At 37.2% G+C, this 21,164-nt stretch overlaps 1 protein-coding gene across 2 annotated transcripts in view; it reads left to right on the top strand.

Annotated features, from left to right (window-relative positions):
* Positions 1–20,876, top strand: part of LOC141901089 (medium-chain acyl-CoA ligase ACSF2, mitochondrial-like) — a 92,201-nt gene extending 71,325 nt beyond the window's left edge. For both annotated transcript variants that reach the window (XM_074788168.1, XM_074788167.1), the window contains exons 9-14: positions 979–1,055; positions 6,419–6,526; positions 8,834–8,979; positions 9,946–10,087; positions 20,180–20,290; positions 20,371–20,876. In XM_074788168.1, coding sequence (XP_074644269.1) covers positions 979–1,055; positions 6,419–6,526; positions 8,834–8,979; positions 9,946–10,087; positions 20,180–20,290; positions 20,371–20,502 — 716 coding nt within the window. In that variant the 3' untranslated portion in view covers positions 20,503–20,876. The remainder of the gene's footprint in view (positions 1–978; positions 1,056–6,418; positions 6,527–8,833; positions 8,980–9,945; positions 10,088–20,179; positions 20,291–20,370) is intronic.
* The last annotated feature ends 288 nt before the right edge of the window (positions 20,877–21,164 follow it).

Here is a 21,164-nt window from a genome sequence, read left to right as displayed (position 1 = left end):
GAGCAGCAGCATTTTGTATGGTTTGAAGAGGACCAAGTTGACATTTCGTTTCCCCAAGTAGTAAACTGTTACAATAGTCGAGCCTAGATGTAATAAAGCAATGCACCAGTCTCTCTGTCAGGGCTTGGTCAAGTCAAGTAGCTTTCTGATTTTACTAATTCTGTACAACCTAGGCGCATAAGATAAAAACCCACTATTTACAGATTAAAAGAATTTAAAAACAAGAATTTATTTATTCAATCTAAAATATATATAAGACATGACGTTTCGATCTCACCCTAGAGATCATCGTCAGGTGCAACCTATAAAAAAAACCTGCTTTTCTATTCTGTTGTATGTTTTGATGATTATCTGAGAATTTGATGGTAAATTTGCCATGGATAAAAAAATTATGGCTGTTTTAGTGTAGCAAGGTAGGTAGTCCGCGCAATTAGAGAAACATATTAATATTGATCCACTAAATATATTTCCAAACGACTGTTTATACAAAGTAGCTGAAATACTTAAAGGTTTTGGGGTAGATGGGGTATGGGAATAATGAAAATTCTTTATGAATATGTGAGTCACCGGTGACTGTGTACCACGTAGCAAAGCTGTGGTACGAAAGTCACTGTAGATTGTGTACCAAGTAGCAAAAGGGTTAATCGAATCAACAATAATGATAAAAGGCCAATACGACATGGTTCTTATTAGCATAATTTATCTCGGGCGATAATCAGGTGACACTTTGATTAGGGTCAGTAAACTAATGAAAACCTCCCACCCTTGTCTCATTCAACTGTCTAGTTCTGACGATGCAACTCATTTTTTGCCTAATTGATAAACTTTTAGATTTTGATGTCCTCCATGAATCCTCGTTATCCACCATGACCACAATGTCCTCCAGTGATCCAGTTCCATGGACCTGTAGTTTTATATCTTAAGCAATCAAAGATCTCTTTGTTGCTTTTGTCAATTAATTGTTATTATTATCTGCAGGTATAATGGCTGGAGCACCGTGCCCTATTGAAGTTGCTAAGAAAGTTGCAACGAAAATGAATATGCCAGACTTCATGGTAAATACATTTTAACTGAACTTGAAAAATGAAAAAATCAGTACAGAACTTAATACATAATGGTTATTATGAATAATTCAACACACATTTCTGTGATGCAAGTTATAAATTGTATAGATCTTCTATCAGTTTTTGCTGCATACGTATTTGTAATTATAGTACAGCCAGTGAATAACTGGGGAAATCCACATATTTTCATAGATCTTGTAAATTACACTTGACCCTGTGGAGGCCTCATTTGAAAGGTTGAATCCAAGCATATGTTTACCCAAATTAAGCATTCAAACGTCTTTAATACCGTAAATACCCGTCTATTGGATGATAACTGTAACAATTGCAGGGGAATTATGACCCATAATTGAATTTCTTGTAAGTGCTCAAAATGACACATTAACCCTTTGAACCCTGAGGTTTTTAGTGTAATATGACGTATACCCTGCGCTCGGGAGCAAAAACGCCTAATATTTGAACTTAAAAAAAATAACTTCTAATGCTCCAATCTTCTTCAAGTTTGGATTTTTATCTTGCACAAGTTTGGATTTTTATCTTGCATATTCTTTTAGGCAAGTCCCTGAGTAGAATTAGGCTGATAATAATGTTTTACAATATAAGAATTGTAACTTGCCCAGAGGAAGAATTTCACCACCAGGCGCCATGGCCATTTATAATGTCGTCGGGACTTCTGTAGTTTGCACATCTGATCATTGACATCAACACCGCCCATATGACTGTTGAAAAGTTGGACATGGCACTAAATTTCGTCTATTCTGTTCTTTGTTATACCTGAGGACAGAGGTAACAGGTTTTGAAATAGCTGCAGATGCCAAAAAAATATAGGCTTCTTGTCGATCCAAACATAGACCCCAACTTTTCCATTGTAACTAAGTTGATATTGACCTCTTTCTAACTGAGGGTTTTTCAGTTGAGCAGGAAATCTTTTCCTATAAGTATTTATTGTTCCAATAACTTTGATCTGTGCTCTATCCAGCAGATATTCAGCTAAATTGATTCCTGAATAAAAGCGGTCGATATAAATACAATAGTACTGGCCAGTGTAGTCCCGAGTAAGCCGCACAACCAACTCACCAGTCACACCGAGATTTTCTCTTTGTAAAACATTATTTTGATTATCAGCTTTACCCGTGTATATTTCGGCATCACATATATATCCATTGGAACTGTCACATATGAGAAATGTCTTTATTCCCCATTTGATTGGCTTTTCTTTTATGTACTGCCGGAATGATAATCCATTGTTAGTAGGAATCATTCCCTCATCTAACGACAGATTTTCACTAGGTACGTAATGTTCCTTGAACTTCCTAATTAGATGGTCGAATAAGGGTCTACATTTATAAATCTTATCTGTTTTATCTAAACCGGGATCATTTTCATCCACAACATGTAAGAAACTCCATATAGCAAGAAACCGATCACAAGACATAACTTGTCCAAAACCTGGAGTTTTTGTGAGAAACTTGTTGCCCTTCCAATAGTCTTCATATCGGTCTTTTGATATGAGCATTTCCATGGCGATTCTCAAGCCGAAAAGAGCCTTCATTTCAACTAATGTGATGGGTTGTTTATTTATTATTTTCCCATAGTAAGAATCTGGTGATCTACGTGCCTGACGATTCGTTTGAGTTTTCAAGTTCATCCAGACGTCACGATCCCAAAACAATGATAGGAAATCAGTCATAGAAGAATCTTCACCAATTTCATCTAGGATATTCTTCATTCCAGGCTGTTCATTTGGGTTAAAATTATTTTCTACAAACCCTGGAGTAGTATTTACCCAGTTATCAATGACTTGTTGTGCCGGTATACGATTTTGCTGACCACGGCCTCGCCCAATTCTATGCCCTCTAGCACGTCCAAGTCCTCTAGCACGCCCTCTAGCACGTTGGGGGATGACAGGAAGGTTACTGTTCGAATCACTACTGTCTGAACTTATATCATGAGCTGCGGGCACGGTTAACAAATGTCTTCGACCGCTGACAATACCTCTACGATTTCGTGTTCGAGCTCCAGTTCGTTCATGACCACGCCCACGGGCTGGGGTTTCAATGGGGCTTCTGGACCTTGATCTATTATCCTCAGAATTTAGAGATGTCCTGATAACATTTTCATCACTCTCATTGTCACTGACACTGTTTTCTGGTTGAATTTGGTCATCATATTTATCATCGGAGCTATATTGATGAGGACTATTGGACCGGTTTTGGGCCTGGGGGTCCCTAGTCCAAATGGTTTTGTAATGCATGAACAGGTTCAGAGGAAGGTACCTAGTTTTCCTGATCGATATCCGCGTCAAATTCACTCTCTAGATCGCTATCTGCACCATAATCAACATTCAGAAAATCTTCGGGGTCATCCACGAACAGTTGATTTATCACCTGACTGATATTCAATCTCTGAGCGCTCATTTTTGACTAAATATTAACGAATTTGCGAAATAATTTTTACTACGCGGTAGCAATTTACTTCCGTATCTGTTTTACAGCCGTGAGAGGATCGTATAACATCAGAAAACTGAAACATCGCGAGTTTGAGTCCAGATAAATTCCAACGCCGGTGCTGCGGCCTTTAGGGATATAGTCATACTTTATTAGGCCGGTACACCGGCCTTTCAGGTTCAAAGGGTTAAATATGATGCAATTTCTTCTGAACTTTGTGTATAGGGTAGGCCCGTGGACGAAACCTATCGGAAATTAGCTTTCTTACTCTTCCAGGATGGCCACCACGGTGGAAGTCTTGAATTTCACATTGGCCCTGCTCTATACACATCAAAAAGAAATAATAATAATAATAATAATAATAATAATAATAATAATAAGGCCATCCCAAAGTAATGGTCTGTTTGCCGTTACCCGACCACCCGACTTCAAAGGTTCCGAGTGGAAACAGACAATTATTTTGGGATGGCCTAATGATAATAATGATAATTTATTGCCACTATTCCATATAAGATATGATCTTCTGCTTACAAAAATAGGATACACAAATTTAAACAAGAAAATTAATTTAAATAAATTATTTGACGCCTGCGAAAAAAATGTAGAATTTTTGGGATGAGTTAATGTATGTGGAATTTCAAATTTGAAATCGAAGTTTTAAAGAATTTGGGGAATTGTGAGATTTGGCGATTTGGTAGATGATACAGGTCATCGACTGCAGTGGTGGTAAAATTATTTTTGTAAATTGTCAATAATTGATAACTTGCAACCGACTTCATTCACTTTTGCCTCTAAGCTGATCTGCAACTTCATTGCCTCCATGGTTGAGGAAAGAGCTCTTCTGATATCTGCTTCATCGTGACTTTGGATCCTGTAGCCTTACTTTTATATCAGACTTCCAAATCGTGTATACATCCGCAATTTTGGCCGAATAATCCGATTCACTTATCATTTCTATTTATGCCTGTCGCTTCTGATATAATCATACATCCTTTGCTATTACAACACGTCTTCTAATGATATTCAATGCAATATAACATTTCGACGTTCAAATACCGCTCATTATATAATCACAGGAAGCCATTCTACATCTTTTTTTCTTTTTCTATTTTGATAAATAGCTTGTATGTGTACACATAGACCTGTGATGTTTTCCACATCGATTTACAGTTGTCGTTTGTAAAATGACGCTGAATGGTTAACATTGTTTAGGTTTCATAATGGTTACGTTTTATAAGGCTTCAAAAAATAGTAAAACAACAGTTAGACATAAAAGAATACTTAAGAATAAGCTTTGAAAAAAAATATGTGCCTTAATTTAGGATTTAAAAGCATCTGAAGTTGGACCAAATGTTATCAGTAAGGTAACTCATTCCAAAGAAACGGCGCACAATAGTAAAAGGCTCTATGATCAGCAGATACAAGTTTAGCTCTAGGTTGGACTAAAAGCAATTGACTAGATGATCGAAGATTATGGGGAGTGGGTTAATTGTCAAAAGTGACTGAAGGTAATGAGGGCCTGAGTGTTAAGACGTAATAACATGCAATTTCTTCTAAACTTGGTTTGTGTATAGGGTAAGGCCCATGGGTGTAAGCTATCAAAGTAAGCTTTCTTGCTTATTTGGTGGTGGCTTGCCGATTAAAATCGGCGACTATCCTCTGATAGTTATCTCAAACATAATTCAGATCTTTTAGACGGACTAAAAACTGTCAATCCTACAGGACTTTGTTGTTTATCCTTTGATGCTTAATCATTGTTTAGCAATGAACCTCTAGCCCCCACTTTATAAACTTTCTGAACAGAAAGTTACCTGATTTTGCTGGTAGCTTTGAATTACCCAACGAATGTATAATAGAACTTATCGAAATTTGTACATCTGATTCATATTTTCAATTGGATGGTTCGTATAACAAACCAATTTTTGGAATGAGCATAGGAAATCCTTTATCCCCAGTGTTAGCTGGATTCTTTCTAGAACATATCAAATCTGAATTAATCCCATCATATAATGGAACTCGGCCTTACCTATTCGATATGTTGATGATATATTGTGTATGATAGATGATTCCCCAGTCTCCTTAACGTACTTAGACATCATTCCGGTAATTTACTTAGATTCTCAGTATACTGAAAACCTACTCATGCCGATGCATATCTCCATTATTTTTAGTTTTGTGATATGAACGTTAAAATTGGAGTAGTTGCAAGTCTCTTCATCAGAGCTTACAAGATATGTAACCCTCAATATTTAGAATCCTAACTTAAACACATCAAACAGTCCCTCTCCAAAATAGCTTACCCTACTCACATTTTACAACGAGCTCAAAGAAAGGCTAGATGTAATTTCTTCAGAAATATTAATGATCATCTTAACCTTTCAAAAATCTGTAGTCCTACTTTTCATTCCTAATTTAAAACGCTTCCAGAGACCTCTCCATAATTATAATATCAGTTTGGTTTTCCAATATCATAATAAACTCAGTAATGTCTTATGTAGAAACATAGATTCCTGAGAACCTACTGAATGTGGTATATATAAGATGCCCTGTGGTCAATGTGAAAAGGTTTACATCGGAGAGACTGGTCGGTCAGTACATACGCAAATAAAAGGACATAGACGTGACGTTATTAATGCCTAACCTGAAAGTTCAGTGTTTACACATACTTATGAAAGTGGCCATATATTTAATTACACTCAAAGCAAAAAAAGACACGATAGAACTAGCTATTATCCCAGAAAATCCCAATACCGTCAATTCTAATACAGGTTTCTCAAAACAAGTACTGGGTAAATTGCCAATATGATTTCATTGGCTCCAGGTAGAAAATCATGTCAAAAAGATGATAGCTTTTTGGTGGACCCTGGCTTTCTGTAGATTTACTAATGCACATGTATTCTTTTTCAGATAGCATATGGACAAACAGAGACAAGTCCTGTTACATTTATGACTAAAATGACTGATCCTATTGAACACCGAACTGAGTCTATTGGACATATCATGCCTTATGTCGAGGTGACAATATTGCCTTATATATCTCACATAAAATGTTCCGATATCATTATGAAAAATTGGATGCTATATACAACTTTTGACCGGTCAAAATAATTCTGTGTTTCAGGTGGTCTATGCTAGTGATATAAATATGCCCAAATTCCTAAAAACTTCAACTCTCAAAATATGCAATATGAAGTTTGTCCTTATTTTTAGCATGCTTACAGCCTTTAGGCTAAGTGTACTTATATGAGTTGATCGATTTATTGGGCTTGCATGACTAGTAGCTTTGTTATGTGTTGGGCATGCTTTTTAAGCAGCGAGTATGTGCAAAAAATAAGTGTAGGAAATATTATATCTGCTCATTGCCACAGTTACATTTCTATAATTCAGGTTGTCATCACCTTAGCAAAACTGCTAGAAAATTTACGCTTGCAGGAATCTACTGGAGTACCATAGCAGGTGCCTTTAGTAAGGGTTTGCTGTTGTAACTATTGTGAGAAGTGACAGCAAAATACAGTGTTGTCATGTCGTGGAATCAAAGAATCGCAGAATTTTCCAAAACACGGAATTTCTTCCTTTTCACTATACCCGGTTTTAGGTCGGGGATACCCAGTGTTGGACAAGGCACCGGCCAATGCACGATGCACTGAGTTAGGTTGAACAATTTTATCTGAAATTCTTTAACGATAGTGTTGACTGGCTGCCAGTGCCAATTGCCACCTGCAGCAAACAGAATCCAGTCCGAAAATGAGACCAGGCGCCAGGGCAAACTTTGGTTATCGAAATTAATTGACTTTATGCGAACTTAGTACATGTAGAACCGAATATTATTAGTTCGGGGATTGAGCAGAGTCGCTCTAGGCGGAATTCCAAATGGCTACAAACGTGAAACGTGCTGTGACCAAACAAATACTGGTTCCTTTGAAATTATTTTCATATAAACCGCCGTCCAGTAGCGATAACAAGATTTTTTAGACCCAAGGAATCACTGTAACCACAATATAGATGCACAACAACCATGACCAATACAAAACCAGGATGAAAAATGCATAATGTCTATTCTTTTCATCTGAAATCAATCATTTGAAATTTGTCTGGATCTCTGATTCCTGCTCTGTGCAGCGAATCAGAGAGAATCAGCGGTTCCTTATTGTGGTTGGGTTGCGTAGTTGTTCAGTGGTTCGACTAGAACTTCATTTTCTCAGTTTTCTCTATTATTTAACACAAGATAGCTTTGTTACTTGTTCAATCAGTGAGAAATTTGTTGCGCTTTCCTGCGTTTGTTGAAACAAAGATGAGAAAGATTAATAAGCATCTTGTACTGTGCTGAAAATTCCATGTTGATGCAGGTGTAGTGTAGTTTGCTATATTTACTTTACCGCGTAGCTGTAATGTAAGTGCCCTTAATTTAGTAACACGTGTAGCTCACTGAAATCAACAAAGCTGTTTATCTTTAGATAAAGGATAATATATTAATGAAAAAAGATTTGTTTGAAAATATTTAAACTGAAATTGATAATGCATACGCTCTGGGTTATCTTGACAAAAAAAACGTTTGTATCGATATGCAGATGAAAGAATTCTAATTTGCATTGAAAAATACCATACAGGTGGACCGATCCTGAGTCTGCTTGGGTGTCAACTTATTGACCTCTGCGTCATACTTGCACTATGATATGAAGCTAAGGTCAATGATGAGACGATAACATAACAGGGTAGTTGTGATTGGCGCGGGCTTTCGTACATGTGGTGTTAGCTAGGTTGCCGTCAGAATGGTAACTACAAGGAACATAGACTGTCGTTTCTGTCCGATGAACAGATATTGCTCATCCGTGGCCGCTGTCCGTGTCGAATTCTTTGGTTCGCTACTTCAGTCTCAATTGTAACTATAGTTACTTTTGAACAGTTGAACTGCCTACTGTACGTTGCGAACAGATAGAGAATTCATTTCAATGTCTTTGAACAAGCTGTTGCTAACCTGACCACATAGAAAGATTTTTTCTAGTTTGAATATTTAAAAACCGAACTGAGATCAGAATTGTTTAGTTTATAAATTTGTTAATAACTCCCATCAGCTTAAATGATTGTCAAATTGTCACAATTATTTTCAGTCTTAATTAATCTGCAATATGTACGCGTTTATTTGTACGTCTACAGGGGTCAGTCTTTTTTATGTTACTTAAACAATAGTCTGTTTGTCCTCGGTGTGGTTGGATATATTTCAGACAAACTTTTGGCAGATGATCTAAAAGCACTTGCCTCTGCCCCTTGAACACTCTAATGTAAAGATAACATTGAAACAAGTATCAGTATCTTGAATTACAGGCAAAGATAGTGGATGATGAAAATAGAGTTTTACCAATTGGAAGCAAAGGTGAACTGTGCACAAGGGGAACTACTTCAATGTTATATTACTGGGGCGATCAGAAAAAAACTAATGAGACTTTTAGAGGTGGATGGCTTCATAGCGGGTAAAAACATTGTTCATCCTTCCTTGCTTTAACTCTTTCAGTGCCAATGTGTAATTTGAGAAAAACCCTCAAAGTGCCCATCATTGTTAACTCAAAAGTAGGAATATCAGAAGTAACATCGGAGGTCCATAGGGGAAAAACTGTAAGAGATGGAGCTTTATAGTAATTGAAAAGTTTGTAGGGTATTATTACCCTTGGAAAATTTTGGTGATAATTTTTCTTACTGAAAGTGATGTCTCATGGGAATGAGCTAATTTGCATAAATTGTAGTGGTGACCTATTTATTTGATAACCCCTTAAATTTCAGGTATGAAAATGAACTAGTCAGGTATCTAGCCTCAGCTAACAGCTGACAATGGAATATTTTATGTCTACTGTCAGAAATATAAATCATATGGGTAATAATAGATAGAAAATGAGCTTAAAATTAGATCACGTGACCTCCGGATAGGTAAAAAAAAACTCAAATATTTTGAATCGCAACACCACAAAAACGCAGCATAAAAAGAAACTAATGGGTGCTGCCATTTAATCAAGCCATCTAGCTGCAGGTGTCTCTGCTGAATTCTATATAAAAAACTAGAATTAAAACTGCTATAAGATATGTCGACGAAAGTCGACAGGGCACTGTATGACCTCAAATAATCTGTCGACGAAAGTCGACTGGGCACTGGAGTTAAATAATCCATGTCAAAGAATGTTTACGTCTCTCTGTTAGGGGGATATCTGATGGATGCCTGCAATTTCTAGTGGATATTTTGATATGAGAGTACAGACAGGTTTATCTGTGTTCGACTTTAAAAGTCAATGAACAATTAAGTTAACTCTACTGTTTATGATGTAAATTGTATGTACAATATGTTTGTTTCCCATCTTCAATTTCTTGCCCCTTTTCTGTTTGCTTATCCTGGTACGTGGCGTAGCCACATTCTAGTTTTCTATAGGTTGTTTCTCTTGTATATTCAGGGATTTAGCGGTATTATCACCAGAAGGACGCTGTTACATTGTCGGACGTAAAAAGGATGTCATTATTCGAGGAGGAGAAAATATATATCCCACGGAAATTGAACAATTTCTTTTTGAACATGATGGAATTGAAGATGTTCAGGTAAAAACTGTCAAAAGAATTATCAGTCCTTAATGTAGAATGTTACATTAGAAGTCCCAAATTTGTCTAAAGCAATCCCTTAATTGTTATTTATAGATATTTTCACACCCATTCATAATGGCTATAAATGGCGAGAGTTTACATTTATGAAGAGCCCATAAAAAATCCTGGAAAGAATTGTCTCATTCACGTTTTAATTCTGCAATTGTCGCGTTTAATTTCAAATAGTCCTAGCACTTGCTCGCTTGAGCTACTATAATCCATTCAACTGAGTTGCCATGGTTGCCACTCCCCACGCAAGAGACTCGTGTGTAGACTTTAAAAGTGTATGAGCTACATATGTTTGAAATCAAGTGTGCGGCATGTAAAACATGCCTCGAATGTAGCCTAGTCTTCCAGGAAACTAGCAGCTTTTCAATACGCTACCATTCATTCAACAAAACGAAACAAAATGCTGATGTTTTTGGCGGCAGCTTAGCTGTCGCCAAAATAGTATGCCATCAGCAAAATTGGGCTCAGCTGTCATTAAAACTGCTGAAAGGAATTTATTTTCAAACATGCATTTTCATCTTAACCGTCTGAACAATTTTGTCACAACCAACATTTCGTTTACAGAAATCAGGTGTTCACGTGAACCCGCGGTATCGTCTACTGTTTTACTTCTGGGTTTTATTTTAAGATTTAAAATCGTATTTCTATGAAATCATTAGTTGATTTGGTGTTTGGGAGGAATTTTTATTTGCTCTACAGAAAATTCATCCTTGATCATTGCGCAAGGTTCGCGAAAAAACTGGTTTTCCCAAATCGGGTGTATGACCTTGATATACTAATTAGCCATGTGCTCGAATTGCAAATTCAATCAAATTTTATTCTGCCAAAAAATGTTAAATTCCATTCGTTTTCCGAGAGTAAATGGTATGCTGCATGGAACAAAGTTGTTTTGAGATGGGTCTTGAAGCTATTGAGGTCGAGAAATAACCATCTAGATAGTTCGTGAGAGTTCCAAATTTTTTAAAACGCTTCAAGGTAATGTCTTGATATTTTGGTTTATACGGGTATCTACCCTAGACACATCTTCAGGCCAAAAACTGGCACTGTCAGATTCAAGATGGCCGACTGGCAGCCATTGTTGTTCGCCAAAATCAGCACTTTTACACATTTTTGAAGTTTTCGAGGGAAATTTTGAAGACACTTTTATCAATAACCTTGATCATTCGCATATATTTGTATCCCCCAAGGGCCCATCGGCTTAAGAAAAATTGGGTCGATCGGACTCAAGATGGCCGTCCTGTGACCTTTTTTGTTCCCAAAAATGTCTTATTTTGGCCTGAATTCTGAGTCCTGTAGCTTTCTAATGGTGTGCCATTTTTCATTGCAATTTGTAATGGGTATTCTTTGGAAAGGGATCTTTTATATCCGGGAGGGTATTTTTGACCAGGCAATTATAACGCAATTGGCGGCCATCTTGGGGTCATCAGTACTCATTCGTAGGTGGAAAAAAAGTTTTTCCACATCATATTGATACTTAAGCATATTTTGCTACCAAAATCAATTGGAAAGTTGTAGCTCATGACATGTTTTATGATTGAGGCAGGGAAGTGTGATGAGATGGAATACGGACGCTTTTAATTGCCGGATGTAGGCTATTCAATTCAGCCCGTACATCAAAGGTTACCGCAACAGCAGTAAGCTACGCTTATCGAGTGTGTGTTACCAGCTGAACACCAGTCAACATCAACTTTGATTTGGTCGCAGAACAACCCGCAATAGTTTTAGCCCGATAAATGTTCTGCGATCGATACTACGCATGCGCACTGCAGTTCATTGAACAACGTGGAAGTGGCTGTGTATACACATATTTTTCTTTAGAAAATCGGTTGAAATTCAACAATTTCTCGTAAAATTTGTCCAAAAAGGTATGTATTTTTATTCTTCTATATCTCCGAAACCCGGTATCGGAACATTAAGTATTTATATTGTGATTAAAGTCTGTTTTTATGTGTTAAACATATGTTTTTGCCAGTTCGTTCCGATTCCGGGTTTAGCGTTATTTGGGCCTTGAAGATGTCAAATATTTCGGCCCAGACTCGCGCAGCTTTCGTTTCTGACGTCATGTTGCTATGTTACGACACAAACATATACACGAAGTATGATCTTTAAAATGTGTATTTACTACATAATAATGTTACTTAATAACGCTTACATTAGGCCTACAAGTTATTGTCCCCCATATAAACCAAGTTGCCTAAATAGCATCAGCAATCTCATTTAATTAACCTTTTCTTGTTTTTAGTCATGGATCTTTGTCGATTGTGTGGAAAAAATGCGAAACCTCCGGATCGTCGTCCTATCGATAAAAATAATTTCAAAAGCCATGTGAAGGAGTTGTTCAACATTGATTTTGATGATGATACTGAACAGTACCCGATATATATCTAATATGTGTCGTGTCAAATTACAAAAATGGTGTAAGAACAAAAACGTTAAAAAAACTGTCCCTATGACTATCAAATTAAAACAATGGACATGTAAACCACTGGTTAATTCCAAGTCTGGACGGCGACGTATTTGTAGTCAAAATTTTATCGATCGATTTTCCATAATGTACTGCTGCCATTCCATTTGAACTGAATTTAAATACTCGATGGTTAATCACTTCAGTCATAGCCTTTTCCAAATATATAGTGTTCCTGCGAAAATAATAATAATGATTATTATTTTAACATGTACTTATCTGGATTTTTTATATTATGTTTATATATTATTTTCTGTATTCGTTTATTAATTTATAACCTAAAAGGATTGTATTGATTATAAAAATAAATGTAAAAAATACCTGTATGTGTGTTTTCTCGTGTTCAGATCGCAGTCTCTGGTCAGCTGAGCCTGAGAAGTAGCTATATGAAAAAGAAAAGGAAAGAATAAAGTGCCTGCAATTAGGTGGAAACTATTCCGATATTTCATTGATTCAGAAGGAATAACACTCACTAGAATCGGCCGAATTAGTTGATCCTGATCCAGAGGATTCCCGTAATATTTCCGTATCGATCTGAACCAATTCGTCACTATCAAAGAATAGTTCGTCAAAATTGTCATCATTTATAATTTCGTTGACAACCGTTGCCATTTTAATACAGCGGAAAGAACCGATATCACGATTGATAAAACACTATATCTGTCTGAAGCGACGTAGAGAGAATCGCACAATGATAACGAAAAAGTCCAAAAATGTTAGTAGTTTATTCAACGTTTCGTCTATGTCCTAATAGTCATCTTCAGAAATAATGAATACTACAGAAATTATGAGAGATATATACAATCCAGAGACAAAGAGACTAATTCAAGTAATCAGAGATGATACTAACTAAAGGAAAATTAACGTAGAAACAGTTACACGCTAAAACAGATTAAAGAGAAGCAGCTAAGAGACAAACTAGGGGGCACTTAAATTTAAGACAATTGTGAATGCAAGTTGATCGACTAAAATTGATGAGGGAAATCAGGTGTTGAGTTTAACCAGTTTACAGAGGAATTTTTATATAAGTTTATTATGGGATGAAAAACCGATATTCGGAAACAACTGAATTATTACGGAGATTCCCGATCTCGCTGGTTATCACTTATCGGCGCGTTACATAACAAAGCGCTCGCCGACGAACCGTTATCGGCTTTAGGGCAATTACAACGCACATTCGACAAGAGCTGCACAATAGTGTCTGTATTCCATCTCATCACACTTCCCTGATTGAGGTGAGTTTCAAGCTCATTGGTTTTTGTTTATGGCCACCAGGGAGCGTTGAACAATACAATTCTATTGTATTTCTATATTACATTCGTACCTATGCATATTTTGATACCACAATCAATTGGAAAGTTGTAGCTCATGACATGGTCTATGATCTTGGTGAGTTTCAAGCTCATTGGTTTTTGTATATGGCCACCAGGGGCGTTGACATAACAATAACTTAGTATTTCTATATTACATTCATTCCTGCTGTCTGTGTTAACACACGATTGAAGTATGTAAAATTGACATACTACAATCGTGTGTATCATTTTGATATTGAGCAGGGAGTGTATATTGATAAATATAACCCACAGATTACATCATTTATAAAAAGCAAATCTGACAGGCTGGCCATTGTGCCCCTTGGGGCTCTTGTTAAGTTTTCCCCTTGCATGGTCCAAAATCACTCACAGCTGAAAAATACTTGCCGGTTAAAGGGTTAACAAAACCTTAAAGCAGCAGGTCTGGAAATTCAAATCCAATTAGAGTTTATTCAACAGAAAAACTAAATAATCTTGTTCAATGACATTTAGCATAAATCACACAAATTATTGTGACCGAAGGAAAGGGAAAAAAGAGGTATCTGAGGAATTTTGTACATGCCAACCACTGTTTTCACATGATGTAAGATTGTAAGATTGTTCTCAACTAGTGGATCCAGGTGTGTGAGTCTTTATCCAGTAGGGGTTTATTATCCAGTAGGGGTTACAGCGAGTAGTGAGTTACAGTAGTGGGCTTTTATCTTATTATCCGTTCACCACGTTTGAGTGTGGTTATCATACTATGATGGGCTCTATTTATTAGCCCACTTGGGACTTCCGTCCCAGCGGACTATTGCGTTCACTTTTCGTCTGTCCGTTCATCAGTCCGTAGACGGAATCCAGTTATTTTGGTAAGTTTTGAAGACGCAAATGTAATGTCTTGATATTTGGGTTACACATGTATCTACCGTAGACACATCTTCAGCCCAAAAACTGGCCCTGTCAAAATCAAGATGGCCGACTGGCAGCCATTGTTGTTCGCCAAAATCAGCACTTTTTACACATTTTCGAAGTTTCGAGGGAAATTTTGAAGACACTTTGATCAATACCTTGATCTTTCGTATATATTCAAATCCCCCAAGGGTTCATCAGCAGAAGAAAATTTGGGTCGATCGGACTCAAGATGGCCGTCCTATGACCTTTTTAGTGGCCAAAATTGTACAATTTTATCATGCCAAGTCGAGCACATCAGGCGTCAAGCCCAAAGGGGGAGGTTTTGAGGATTTTTAGAGCCATTTTAAGTGCATTCTCATGTCATATGGTATTTGCCGTAATTAAAACTACCACTAGTAGTAGTGCCTGCCACATGATTTCATTCATTTGAAGCATCACACACACACACACACACACAGAACAAAGTTTCATTGGTTAATGGGTGGACTATACCATTATGGAAAATAGGGTGGGTAGGATGTCTGGGACAATTACACTATGCTTTTTAGGGAAGGTAGATCCACGCATTTTATTGAAAAAGATCGTTATTTTGAAATAAACTAAAATAAGAATACTATAATGTCTTTAGAGAACAAATAATCAGTTTATTTTCACAATTCCCCAAAGAGTTTTTCAGGATTTGGGGAAAATAGGACCACTTGTGTCTCGAGGGAGAATGTCCATAACATTAAAAGAAACCCTGCAAACGGTGAATATGTTTTCACTAATAAAACTCATATCTCCTCATGCACTGTCTTCGACCATATGGACCTTATGGTCCTCTTGTTTTGATACCTAAGCATATTGTGTTACCAAAATCAATTGTTGTAGCCCATAACGTGCTCTATGATTTTGGTGAGTTTCAAGGTCATTGGTTTTTGTATATGGCCACCAGGGGGCATTTAATAATACAATAACTTAGTATTTCTATATCATATTTGTACCTATGCATATTTTGTTACCACAATCAATTGCAAAGTTGTAGCTCATGACAACCTTTATGATTGTGGTGAGTTTTAAGGACATTTGTTATTCTATATGGTCACCAGGGGACGTTGAATAGTTAGAATGACTTATTAGTTTCCTTGTTAGATTGGTTCCTAGGCATATTTCGTTACCATGATTGCAAAGTTGTAGTCCATGACAGGTTCTATTATCGTGCCGAATTTCAAGGTTATTGGGTTTTGCATATGGTTATCATGGGGCATTGAATAGTTACACAAAACCAGTACAAATTATCCCTAATTAGGGTTTCTGCTGCTTCGTAGAAACCCTCTTGTTACTCTGTTGATTGTAATATTATTGTTATTATTATTATTATTATTATTATTATTATTATTATTATAACAAGAATATTAATTCTAATAAATTATTTGATGCCTGCGAAAAAATGTCGAATTTTTGGGATAAGCTAATGTGGAATTGAAAATTTGAAATCGAAATTTTAAAGAAATTTGGGGAATTATGAGATTTGGCGATTAGGTAGATGATACAGGTCTTCGACTGTAGTAGTGGTTTCATTTAATTTTTTTTATTGAAAATTGTCAATAATTGATAACTTGTGACCGACTTCATTCACTTTAGCCTATAAGCTGGTCTGCAACTTCATTGCCTTCATGGTTGAGGAAAGAGCTCTTCTGATGTCTACTTCATCATTACTTTTGAAATGGTCGGATGGAACGTTCTATTGCTGTCAGAATTGAAAGTTATGTTAATCGTGTGTATATCGTGCGTGGCTTAGCCAGCCGGCCCGGGGTCCCTGCTCGATTTGGCTGTCACTAGATATCCTCTTGAGGGGTTGAAGTAGACATTGTCATTTGAAATATTTTATTCATGTTATTCTGTGTGAATTACGCGTATGTCTTGTATGTTGTATTTTCTTATTTTGAAATTTGTAACATTATTGAATTTGGGAATTTCATCCCGGAATTTTACATGTTATAAGGATCAATAAAGAATTGAATTGAATTGTCACCTATTACACATGCCATCAGAGGACGTGGAGCTGTATATGACAGCTATGCTATTATAGATTGTTAATCTCATGAAAGCTGCATACCCCTTATATCAAACATATTTTCTATAACATTTGAATATTGAAATTATATGTTTACACATTTTCATATCGACCGCTTGTAGCCGCCGATGAAATTCACGCCGGCCCTACACAGATCGTAGAGCTTCTTCATTCCACCAGCATCCCCATGTCAGGGTCTTGCTTTTATATCAGACTTCCAAATCGTGTAAACATCTGCCATTTTGTCCGAGTAATCCGATTTACTTATCATTTCTATTTATGCTCTGCCGCTTCTGATATAATCATACATCCATTACTATAACAATACATCTTATGATATTCGATTCATATAACATTTCGACTTTCAAATAGAGCTCATTATATAATCACAGGGAGCTTTTCTACATCTTTGTCAATTATATTTTGCCAAATAGCTTGCATGTGTACACATAGACCTGTGAAGTTTTGCACATCGATTTATGGTTGTCTTTTGTAAAATGACGCCGAATGGTTATTATCATTGTTTAGGTTTCATAATGGTAGCATTTTATAAGGCGTCAAAAAATTTTCATGAAATTTGACTCATTTCGACCACTAACTGCTTATTAACATAACTTTCAATTCTGACAGCAATAGAACGTTCCATCCGACCATTTCAAATTTGTAAATAGTAATTTATTATGAATTAATCCTGCATAATTTCCGGTTCTAAAAAGCGACAAGAATGTCGCAAAGCATCATCATCCATTGATGAAAGTACGTCCCAAAAAGCCTACAAATTACCAGACGACCTGAGCTTCAAAATCAACGGTAAATCACGGATTTGGACTCACACTGGATCTTACTGAAAGGATATAAACTACTGTGTGTGTGTTCGTGTTCGTGTTCGTGTGTGTGTTCGTGTTCGTGTGTGTGTTCGTGTGTGTGTTCGTGTGTTCGTGTGTGTGTTCGTGTGTGTGTTCGTGTTCGTGTGTGTGTTCGTGTGCGTGTGTGTTCGTGTGCGTGTGTGTGTGTGTTCGTGTGCGTGTGTGTTCGTGTGTGTGTGTTCGTGTGCGTGTGTGTGTGTGTTCGTGTGTGTGTGCTGTGTGTTCGTGTGCGTGTGTGTGTGTGTGTTCGTGTGCGTGTGTGTTCGTGTGCGTGTGTGTTCGTGTGCGTGTGTGTTCGTGTGCGTGTGTTCGTGTGCGTGTGTGTGTGTGCGTGTGTGTTCGTGTGCGTGTGTGTGTGTGTGTTCGTGTGCGTGTGTGTTCGTGTGTGTGTGTGTGCGTGTGCGTGTGTGTTCGTGTGTGTGTGTGTTCGTGTGCGTGTGTGTGCGTGTGTGTGTGTGTGTTCGTGTGCGTGTGTGTTCGTGTGCGTGTGTGTGTGTGTTCGTGTGTGTGTGTGTGTTCGTGTGCGTGTGTGTTCGTGTGCGTGTGTGTGTGTGTTCGTGTGCGTGTGTGTGTGTGTGTTCGTGTGCGTGTGTGTGTGTGTTCGTGTGCGTGTGTGTGTTCGTGTGCGTGTGTTCGTGTGTGTGTTCGTGTGTGTGTGTTCGTGTGTGTGTGTGTGTGTGTTCGTGTGTGTGTGTTCGTGTTCTAGATCTGTAGTAAACACGTAAGCAGTAGTGGTGTCTTGGTGTGAATAAGGACATTCCTCGGATGAACAAAACTGAGGAATCTTTATAGCCTTGTGCTGTATACACAAGTAAAGGCATCATATATTCATATATCATATATATATATATATATATTATTCGGCTAGTAACAGGAATACTGCTCAACGGATTTACTTGAAACTTATGTGAGATGTATGTAATACCTTGAGGTAAGTCTAAGGGATTTTTGATTGGGGACCCCGTTCACTCACCGGGGGTGTGTTCTTTTTGAAAATTGTGACATGATTGTAAAATTAATGTGTGAGAAAAATTTTTGTCTTTCAGTTTTCAGCTTCGGGCGAGCACGAAAGGTGTTCATGGCAGACCGTAGGTTAAAAAAGTCAATGGCACGCCCAATCTGCCCGTTTGGGCTCTAGGGGCTCAACCATGGGCCCTAATTTTTTAAATGAGATTTTTGCTCCTAGACCCTTAACCACAAGAGATAGGATCGTGGTTCTAATGTGTCATCAGTAGCCTTTGAAAAGATGCTTGTATTGATGTATAGTATAACTAGGTCAGTCATATGGTTCTCCTGGAGCGGCACCTATAAAAGTTGGAAAACATATTTTCATCTATATAGACTAGGCGTATAAAGGGATTTCTATAAAAATTGATAGATATGTACCTGGTTATGGAATACAACAAACCCTTTACATGATTAGTTCCCATTTTAACCACAAGGGAGTGTTTTTAGAAAAATAATTCCAGAATCCTTTTTTCGCAGGTAATTCAGTGCATTGAATAAGCAAAATCACAAAACTTGGTTTTTGTGAATAAACATATACCTGCCCTTTACCAACTAGTTCATACTGTGACTGTGTAGGCACCTAGCACCTTAACTGTGGGTGATAGAATCCAGGTTGCAATGTGTGGTCAGTAGCCCTTGACAAGACGCTTGTATTGATGTATGATTTGACTAGTTATCATATGGTTCTCCAGGAGCGCCACCTACAAATCGCTGGAAATACATTTTCATATATATCTACTAAGCGAATTAAGGGATTTCTATGAAAATTGATACACATGTACCTGGATATGAAATACAACGATCCCTCACATAATTAGTTCCTATTCTAACCACTAGAGGGCATAAATTTTGAAAACTCCTTACAAAATAGTGGAATGTTATGAACTGATTTCAGTGAAATATTTTGCAAGCTTCCTAGCATGACATTTGATCCTGCAAGGCAGAAACCTGTTATAGCTGCTTTGCAGCTGTATTGTCTTTATCTTTTCTTACATGCATTTCGTTATTTCGTTTCGTAATTTCGTGGTTGCGCACTTGAGCTGGACCCTCCTGAGATGGAATGATTAGATTTTTTAGAATTCACAAACAAATATATTTTGGACTGATCAGTAGAATTAGGCCTAGTCAACTCTGTGGCAAATGCAATTAGATTTAATGCCCTCTGCTAAGGCAAATCCTGGCTACATTGGAACTACGACCAGGGTATATATATGTTGTCATCCCTGGCAAGCGGGGATGGGGTACATTCTTTAAACGCGGCAGTATGTAATATCGTCGAAACCAATTGAACTTCATTGATTTATCGCGATTTGACCATGCTGAAATTGCTATCCTATTGCTAACCGGACCACATGTACAGATTCTTTCTATTAAATGTATGAATACGTTACAGATTCTTTCTATTTAATGTATGAATACGTTATATGTAATTATATACAGGTCATTGGTATTCCTGATAAAAGAATGGGCGAGGAAGTGTGTGCCTGTATTCGAGTTAAATCTAAACAAACTGTTACCGCTCAGCAAATCAAAGATTTCTGTAAAGGAAAGGTATTTATCGTTAGCGTCTTCTCCTATCTTATATTTAATTGCATCTCTGATACCATATGTTTGATTCTTTTTTATTTTAGATTTCTCATTATAAGATACCGAAGTATGTTGTAGTTGTCAAAGAGTTCCCCATGACTGTCACTGGAAAAATACAGAAATATAGACTTGTTGATCAAATGGTTAATGAGTTAAACCTTAAAGGCCAGATTTAAAAGGATTTTCTGGGATGGAATAATCATCCAATTGATAATCAAACGTTAAATTGTGTTTTGAATTAAATTTCTAGGCTGTCATCTGATATCAAATTGGATTAAATTGGCCATCAAAACTGTTAAGGAAGGAGATATATAATTAGTCTCTGTTCAGATGATAATATAGCTAAGTATCAGCCTGATATCAGTTTCAATGGTCAGCGTCGTCTTTGTAACAGTCATTTAATCCGGCCGACGGGTCATCGATACCAACTGTTAGTGTGTGATCTCTAGTTGGTTTATAAATGTATGTAACTAATAAAAATACGCGGGATCAGTTGTGCGCAGCTCAGATACGAAAGTTACCGTCTTATCTGATGTCACGACAGGATCGCTTGCGGCTCAATATTAATACATTAAAGTTATCGTTTATTTTCCTGCTGAGATATTTTCTACCGTCATGATGGAGCCAAGAGGTGACTTCCACGCAATAAATAGGTTATGGGCCCAGGATGCTCACAAAATATTCTAGGCTAGTGTTCGACGGTGATGAACGGAATTATGAGAATTGGCGTGTTAAGTTTTTGGGATATATGAAGTTATAAAAACCTAAAGACACAATAACAGCGGATGCTGGCGCCCAAATTAACGATGAGAAAAACGAGGAGGCATTTGCCGAGCTA

This window comes from Tubulanus polymorphus, chromosome 3, assembly GCF_964204645.1.
Source record: "Tubulanus polymorphus chromosome 3, tnTubPoly1.2, whole genome shotgun sequence".
NCBI lineage: Eukaryota > Metazoa > Nemertea > Palaeonemertea > Tubulaniformes > Tubulanidae > Tubulanus > Tubulanus polymorphus.
Note: the sequence above shows the minus strand (reverse complement) of the source record. Positions and strands in the feature narration are given on the sequence as shown.